General features: G+C 39.5%; 1 protein-coding gene across 1 annotated transcript; it reads right to left on the bottom strand.

The window, feature by feature from the left end:
• Nucleotides 1-310: 310 nt before the first annotated feature.
• On the bottom strand, nt 311-2,163 carry LOC147628232 (VQ motif-containing protein 18-like). The gene is made up of 2 exons (XM_086814120.1): nt 1,547-2,163; nt 311-1,217 (listed from the first exon to the last, which is right to left on the bottom strand). The coding sequence occupies exons 1-2, from the start codon at nt 1,715-1,717 to the stop codon at nt 1,053-1,055; spliced, it is 336 nt and encodes a 111-aa protein (XP_086670246.1). The 5' UTR covers nt 1,718-2,163; the 3' UTR covers nt 311-1,052.
• Between the last annotated feature and the right edge of the window lie 7,041 nt (nt 2,164-9,204).

Here is a 9,204-nt window from a genome sequence, read left to right as displayed (position 1 = left end):
CTCCATCGCCACTGGAGACGAGAAGGTGAAACAGTGGGCATGCATAATAAAAGAGAAGTGAAAAACCATGAAGGCAAAGATGACATTATCCCACTGCTCTAAACTTATTTCAGTAAAATTAATTTAAAAAAAAACTATGTTGGATGCCTATTAAGGTGAAGTGTTATTTTTTCTTTCTTAAAAAAAAATAAAAAAATTAAGGGAATAGAAGAAGTGCTAAAGTGGTAAAGTATAAGCGTAGATATCCTAGGACCATATCTCATGGTAAACAAGCCCTTGCTTGTTAGCCAAACTAGTAATTGTATATTAATTTCAAAAAGAAAAATGTGGTACCACTAAAATAGTTCTAAACACAAACCCCAAACTAGTGAATTGTCATTTAAAAAAGATTACCGAGTCTAACACTACTTTTGCAAGTCGTGATCTTTTCAACACCGTCTTGTTTTTCTATAGGCCTGTTTGTTTACTTTTTTGGACAATGTGAAGGAAAAAATTGAGAATACGAGTTTATTAACATGTTTAAAATGGTCACAGGTAATCTTCTTGTTTTCAGGATCGGATCTTCGTGTAGACAATTTTCACTCCAGCTCTCTCTTAATGGCGTGTGGCGGTTTGCAAATCCCTCTCACGCACACGCGGACGCGCGCTTTCGCCTCCTTCGCATCTTTCTCTGTCACACACGACACTCTCACTCTCTCACACACGCGCGCTCTGTCGCCTCCTTTGCATTTCTCTCCCTCTCTCTCACACACATATACACTCTTTCCCTCTCTTACACAGACTCTCTCACGCACATATAAAACACTCTCTCTCTTTCTCCCGCGTGCAGATTGCTAAGGGCTGTATTTATATACCTCTTGAACTGTAGCTGTAGCACAGACTTTGGGCATGTTGTACTGATCGGCACCAACAATATACACATTCATGGCTTTCAAGTATAATATGTTGTATTCAGTCATACCAGCAACATAGACGATGTCTTCTAAGCATATATTATAATTGCATACTTTGCCAAAGTTATTGACCGGATTAGACTTCATGCAAGGGCATATTCAATCACAAAACACTGCATTGTAGCTATAATCAAGATGGGCCATTGAATCCACAAGTGGTGGGAACAAAGTGAGCTTCTGATGATCAAAGGGAAAGAGAAGCTCTGATATTATGTCGGCTTCATGTAGAAAGTTGATGGGCTCAGGCTGCTGCGTCTCGAACACCTGCATAAAATAACTCACAAAGTTACGTATATTAAGCTGCAGCTAACTGTAAGTTGTAACTTGTAAACTTAATACTGAGTTGAGCATTAGTTAATAAAATGAAATTATAAGGTTTGAAGAATTACGACAACAGTTGTTTTATTGATACGCATTGCTAACCCTTGGAACGTGATATTATAAGCTACGATCCATGAAGAAAAGTATTAATATGTGTTTTGCATTGCTAACCTTATTATAAACTATGATCCTTTGGAGAATTACTGCAAGATTTGCATTGCTAACCTTTGGAGGGTTAGCAGAAGTATTATTTTAAGATTTGCACTGCTAACCTTTGATTTACGGCGCTTTGGATCAGCTGGATTAACTCCGTTGCTGCTGTGGAGAGACCTTTTCAAGCCTGTAAGAGATTGAACCACTGAGCGGAAATTGGTGGCATCTGTTTTCACCACCGTGGGTTCCACTATCTTCACGATGCGAACTGCAGGCCGCAAGCGATCCATCTTCGGATTATTGGTATTATTAATATAATGGAGATTGATTAGCTCTTATAATAATTCGAAGTAGCCTTAGAAGCTACATTAAGTAAGACGATGGAAGAAACGCCGAAGTTCTGATGGGGTTTTTAAGGACGGATGATTGTTGACGGAGTCGTCGTTAATAACGTAACGAATCACGGTCTCCCTCAGCTTATTGACCAGGTTTCCACGCGTCTTTGGCGAAGCAAAATCTGAAAATCTAGTACACACTAGTCCGCATTAAATTTGACACTGGCCCAGACCCATTCGTCCACTCAACTGGGCCAACCCAAACACCCTTTTTCAACCCCATTACACAAAAAAGACAAACATTCTAGAGACTCTCATATGTCATGTCGTCATACGAGAGGCAAACCATCCTCACGACTTTGAAGAAATCCCTTCTACTCCATCAGCACATTTTTTTTCAACCAATCTAAATAAGGACAACTCCTCAATCTACTCTTCCCAAAATGTACACTACAAGCTTATTTTATAACTAAAACATATAATAAATCAATCCTTAAAATAAGGGCAATGAAAAATCTTAATGTTTTTTTCATAATTCCACTAGCCGGTAAAAATACATTAAGTTGCTGTATTTTCCAATCACTTCTCCCATGCCCACACGTGCGGGACTTGGACATGCAAAATATCTAGCTGAGGAGGGATGAGTGGGTTTTTTCACGAGGTTTCCATCTCTGTAAATCCCTAACATTCCCACATATTCATCATGTGTGAGTTCCAACTTCCAAGTCTTACTTGGACCTTGAGTCTATGTTACAATTGTGTCTTATCTTTGGTCCATAAAACTGTGCTTAGGTCCTTTTTTCTTTCCCATGTCTATATGATATGTGCACACTTGCACACACTTTTGTGCATGCTCACAAAAATGTGTGCATGCACAAATGCACACGTGCACACACATGCATGCACAAACACACACGTGCATGTACATGTACATCCATCATGCGTGTGGGCACACACACATGTGCTCTTGTGTATGCAAGCACACGTGCATGCATGCACGCACACTCACATGTACAAATCATGTGCACAAAGACATACACCCATTTCAATGTCTTTCTGTGCACCATGTCTCCATATTTATATCTGAAACACAAATGCCAAGTGCTACTTCATCTAAATTGCCATTAAAGTACCTTAATCCTTTCATCTACCTGGAGTGAGGCAATATCATTATCTAAACTAAATGCTTCTTGATGTACGTGCTTTCTACTTTAGGCCACCTAAAAATCATATTAGTCAAAACTTCCAAGTTCATATGGTACTCAATCAATGAATACTTTCTCAAACCACTTGAATATTCACAAGCTCATATGCTTTGACTATTAGTACTCAATCAACCAATTTACTTTGTCAAACCATTTGAAAATATGGTAGATATACTCGATGATTCTAGAAGCAAGCCAAAATGTAATAATGTTATGGATGCACTTTTGTACTAAAATCATGTATATCATGTCCTTCCAAATGTCATTAATAAAAGGCATGATATAGACACATGTGAGCAAAGTGCCATTTTTATCAATCCTCGAGACCAAATTTTCCATGGATCTTTTAAGATGAGTTTGCATAATATCAATCCCCAAGAGCAAATTTTCCGTGGATCTTTTAAGATGAGTTTGAATAATATCAATCCCTTGAGTTGATTCATGTTTCATTACCTAAAAATGAAATTGAAGCTCCGTTTCGATGATCAAAATAGGTAACATGAAGTACTATTAAGTCATATATTTAAGGATATACTTTCTGGCCTCAACATTGCAAAATATCATATGAAAATGCCACTACTAGCATATATAATAAAAATTCACATTCTAAAATTTTTGGGGATGGTTTCAAATTATTTTTCCTTACCAATGAATGCCTAAATTTACATTTTGGGTGAAAGCACGTAAGGTCACCTAAAAGGGAATGTCGAGGACATCAGTTTTTTGGCACTTAAAAGTAGGCTTTGAAAAGTACTAAAAAGTCCAAATTTTACAAATTCAAGCTGTTGGTCACGCTAGTAATTGCATGGCGATTTGGCAAAGGTTCTAAAGTTGTCACACACACATGAATGCAACCTGCTGAAAATAGACCAAGTGTGGCCCTGCTCTGTCACTCTCTGTCTTAAAAACAATTATCCTTACACAATTGAATGCAATTTACTGAAAGTAGACCTATCTCTCTCTCTTTCTTTCTGTGAGTGAGCTATGCTACATGTATCTCTTCCCACGTGAATGAAGCTCTCTATCTCTCTCTCTCTCTCTCTCTCTCTCTCTCTCTCTCTCTCTCTTTCTGTGAGCGAGCTATGCTACAGGTCTCTCTTGGTGACTCTCTCTCTCTCTCTCTCTCTCTCTCTCTCTCTCTCTCTCTCTCTCTCTCTCTCTCTCTCTCTCTCTCTCTGAGGGCGAGCTATGCTATAGGTCTAGAATCTTCCCACATGAATGAAGGTCTCTCTTCCTACACTCTCTAGAGTTTTTCATCTCTTGCTATAGGTCTCTCTTCCCACATGAATGAAGGTCTCTCTTTCTACAGTCTCTAGAGATTTTCATCTTTGGTCATAGATCTTCTCTACGGGTCATTTGGAACATTTGATTAGAAGTATATGGTTCATTAGTACTTTACCATTGCTAGAAGTATATGGTTCATTAGTACTTTACCATTGCTAGAAGTATCATCATGCAGGTATGAACTTTATACTTGCTTACTCTGAGAAGTAGCATAATCACCACACGACGTGTTTTCAGCACTACTGAAAAGCACTTCATCACTGCTAGAAAGTACTAAAAAAATGGTCTTCATGTTGCAGGGAAAGTACTGTTGTGAAAAGTACAACACTACTGAAGAGTACTGCTGCACAACACTACTGAAGTCCTTGAAAGTACTACAACAATGGCGCAAATTGAAGAAATGGAAAACAACTCAATTCAATAGTACTTTATCATTGCTAGAAGCATCATCATGCAGGTACGAAACTTTATACTTGCTTACTCTAAGAAGTAGTGTAATCACCACACAACAGTTCTTCAGCACTACAGAAAAGCACTTCATCACTGCTAGAAAGTACTAAAAATGGTCTTCATGTTGTAGAAAAAGTACTGGTAAAAAGTACAACACTACTGAAAAGTACAACACTATTGAAGTCCTTAAAAGTACTACAACAATGGTGCAAATTAAAGAAATGGCTAGTAGCTCAATTCAATAGTACTTTATTCTATTTTACGACGGGCTTCAGCTTTTGGGTCGAGTTGGGTTTCGGCCATAGCAGCACCTTGGTGTGGTGGAAACTTTATACTTGCTTACTCGAAGAAGTAGCGTAATCACCACACACAACAGTTCTTCAACACTACTGAAAAGCACTTCATCATTCACTGCTAGAAAGTACTAAAAAATGGTCTTCATGTTACATGAGAAGTACTGTTGAAAAGTACAACACTATTGAAGTCCTTTAAAGTACTACAACAATGGTGCAAATTGAAGAAATGGCTAGCAGCTCAATTCAATAGTACTTTATCATTGCTAGAAGCATCATTATACAGGTATGAAACTTACTTGCTTACTCACCACCTATCCTGCTACCACAACCACCTCCACAAAATATTACCCTAATCAATCAAGTTTTGATCAAAGAACTATTGGAAGAAAGTGAATATCCGTGTGAGTCTGAACTTAATCAAGACTATTACGAGGAGACATAGGATATTGTCCCTGACTTCTATGTTATGCTAAGAGCAACATGAGTGCACGTGTTTCAAACCTCTGACCAATGGAAAGGGAAATATATGATCATAACAACTCGGAGGCCCACAATATAATGCTTTCATTTCCAAGGACCTCTTAGAGTAGTAGAGTTCCCACACAAACTAGGTACTTCTACTTAGTATGAAGCTCCACAAGAAGCTATCACAGCTCCAAAGTGTGGAGTTGACCACTTGATTAAGTACTGTCTATATATGGCAAACAGGGAATCATCAAGTTCCACCAATCCTTCAACAACTCTTTGCTTGATTAGTATATGACCATGACATATTATAGCAATATTAAATGTGCTAACATGTGCCCAAATCCACCAAAAAACAAAGACAAGGTGCATGTTAATGAGACATCGATTCCTACCTCAAAAAAAGGTAGGAAAAGACTACTAAAAAGGGTAGGCATTGGATGGCTCAATGGTCCTGATCCATGATGGTTTGAATGAAGGGACAATAGAAACAGGTCCCAATGGGATCACATCAAGAAATTGTCTCTATATAGATAACTCCTAAACAAATTGCCCTAGAAAGGTGAACCACCCCAAAAGGCACAGGAGAATATCCTAATGTAGAACCAAAAAATTGAAAAACTTGAATTAGGAGATTGCTTAGAGAGGCTAAAGAGAAAAGTGAACAAAAGCTTAAAAAATATAAAATCCTTGAAATGGTATAGGATCTCAGATATAGAAAATTGGACATTCTAAAGCCAATTCAAAAAAGAGGGGATGAACAGGAGCTTACTCCCTAAATGAGTCAGAGAATGACCTCATGAATAGAATGTTTAAAGCCACGGAAGAGGTCTACAGTCCTTGATCTAAAAATAAGATCAAAATCCTACTAAGGGATAGCAAAGTAGTGTGGGAACCATGGGATGTCACCAACCTATGATGGCATTTCTATCATCAGAGGTGAAAATTCCTATTGAACCAATTTGGGATGTTACTATGAGAATGATGTCACAAATGTAGTAGATTCTAATCTACCATCATGGGTACCAGGAATTCGTGATCCTAGATGGTGGAGTAAGGGTGAGCATACCGACATATATTTTGCGTTTTAGAGCCAAATTACTACTTTCAGCTGTCCCGCACAAACCCTAAAACAGAGAGTACTTGCCCACACCTAATTCTTACTGTGTTCATTTGGGAGGATAGTAGACACCATTACCTACCCATAGAACCTTCATTTGTCCAATTCCGACATCATTTGGGCATTCTACCAACATCTTGCATTTCTTCACTATGCCGAAGGGAAGACCACGCAAGGGTGGGGATGTTGTGCAAGAAATGATCATTGGTGATGAGGACATGGAAGGTAATATGGATGCAAGGGATGCATTCATCAATGACAACAATGGGGGCAATGTACATAATCAAATTTTTCAAGGGACACAAGCGGCGGTTAACCATGACACCCTCATGCAAATGCTTATACAACGGTTGGAGACCTTAGACTCCAAGCTTGATTCTCATTTTGAAACATTATCCTCACGGATTGGTGTGATGGAGGACAAGTTTGGGAAGTCTCAAGCACAAGAAAAGCATGGGAATTATGGTGACTATGAGCAAAGAAAAGGCAAGGGCATTTTGAATGAGGATTCCATGAAGGCCGTACAAGAGGATCCATTGGGAGCATCCACTCGGGGATTCATGGCGGATGCACGGAGACCTCTTGTCAAGGACATGTTTCCTCCTTCTTTTCATTCGGGTTTGTCTCACCTCAATGCATCAAAGGGTCCTACCTCTTCTAGGGCAATGCATTCAAGGGAAGAGGATGAGGTGTTTGTGAATGATGAGGAGATTGCACTCGATTGGAATCAAATGTCCTTTGCCCAAAGACAAAGGGATGCTCACGAGAAGTGGATGGAATTGTCGAATATCATCAAGAGGGATTACAAAGACTTTGCACAATTTATGGAGTCATACTCGAAGATGCAAAGATTCAAGCCCTCTACCCAACATGATAACCCATCCCACATATCTTCTAAGGATGTCAAAGACAAAATCTCACTATCAAAGTTCAAAGGTGACGGGTCATCTCCGCAAGAGTTGGAGGAGTGGGCTACCAAGCTTGACACCTATTTCCAACTTTACCTAAAAAGTGAGCGTGATATGGTACAATTTTCCTCCTTACATCTTGAAGATTATGCTCATCAATGGTGGAGGCACTTGGTCAAACAAGGGAACACGCCATCAACTTGGGAAGGATTGAAGCGGGAGATGAACTTGGCCTTCATTTCACCCTTACTGCTTGACCGATACCATGAAGAATGGTATGAGCTTTCTCAAAAGGGGATGATGGTGAGAGGTTACATCAAGAGATTTTTGAAGCTTTCAATGTACGTGGAAGGCTTGAGTGAAGACATGAAGATGAAAAAGTTTATGCATGGGCTTGAACACTTCATTAAGGCGGATGTGACGGCTCAAAGGCCTAGCTCTCTCAAAGAAGCTATGAGGTTAGCCGAACTCTATGAGCCAAAGTACAAGAGGTCTCAGCCCATGACCTTCACCAAAGACACACTCAAACCCACCACTACTTCTTACAATTTTGGGAAAGGTCCTACCTCTACATTACCATCCTCTAATCCAAGAACTCCTACATCATTTGGGGGTGGACAGCCAAAGAATGGGATACATCAATTTGATGCCAAAAAGAGTAGTGACTTCATGAAGAAGAAGCCCTTTCAACCCTTCAAGAAGACTCAAAGAATGGATGATCCAAAGATTGAGGAGTTGAGAAGCAATGGGCTATGTTTCAAGTGCAAAGAGAGGTGGTCACCTGGGCATGTGTGCAAATCAAAGAAGATTATGGCCACTATGATCCTCATGGATGAGGGATGACTCTCATGACGTTGAGGAATGGGAGGATTGCAATGAAGAAGCACATGAGGAGTCACTTGAAGACCATTCTTTCATCACGGAGGATGGTGAGTTTCCATTTGATCCGGGAAGTGGAGTTAAGGAAAGCCTTGTGGACGGAGACATGCCTACCAATGCAGAAATTTCAGCTTGCATATGCTCTATCTCACAAGAAGAGTTGTTGGCGGGTTGCAAGAACCCAAGCACACTAAGGTTGGTGGGGACCATCAATGGGAGGGTTGCACATATTCTTGTGGATTCTGGGAGCACTCATAGCTTCATCAACTCTAAATCCATCAACTCTCTCAAACTCAACACAAAGAAGTATACATGCTGTAATTTCTGGACAGCTTTGGGAAGGTCTACTATTGGGCCTATTTTTCTACTCCAACAAGCTTCATGGCGTATCCTAATGAAAGATTATGATGTGGGCTACATATGGCTGAGTGTACATATCATTTTCAGCCCAATATATGGAGTCTAAATGAAGGATTTTCAAGGGTCTTCATCGACTAGAAGGGCTGTCATAACAGTCCCACTCATACACTTTGGGCTTGAAGCTTTGTGGACTTGTATACATCCGGATTTTCATTGTATATGTGCTTTGGATGTACTTGAGAACTCTTAACCACTTCCCATTGATTACATTAGAGTCTCATACTTTGAGATTGTACATGTTATTGATTTTGAGGACAAAATCTTTGGGAAGGGATGGTTTGTAATAAAGTAGGAACTTTATTCAATAGGGTTAATAATGGGACAAGTCCATGTATAAAAGAGGGGACTTGGACCATGGTTGTAACTTTTGATGATCATTTTTAGAAATGGAAACTTATGTTTCTTGGAGCTCATG

The sequence above is a fragment of the Cibotium barometz genome, chromosome 19 (assembly GCF_041138505.1).
Source record: "Cibotium barometz isolate CiBa-2024 chromosome 19, ASM4113850v1, whole genome shotgun sequence".
NCBI classification, from domain to species: Eukaryota; Viridiplantae; Streptophyta; class Polypodiopsida; order Cyatheales; family Cibotiaceae; genus Cibotium; species Cibotium barometz.
The sequence above is the reverse complement of the archived record's forward strand: the minus strand, read 5'-3'. Positions and strand labels throughout refer to the sequence as shown.

Bases quoted from the DNA above. Each gene is read 5' to 3' on its own strand.
- LOC147628232 (XM_086814120.1), bottom strand. From the start codon at position 1,717: ATGGATCGCTTGCGGCCTGCAGTTCGCATCGTGAAGATAGTGGAACCC. The intron at 1,218-1,546 runs GTTAGCAGTGCA...TATTTTATGCAG, and splicing joins CAAAGCGCCGTAAATCAAAG to GTGTTCGAGACGCAGCAGCC.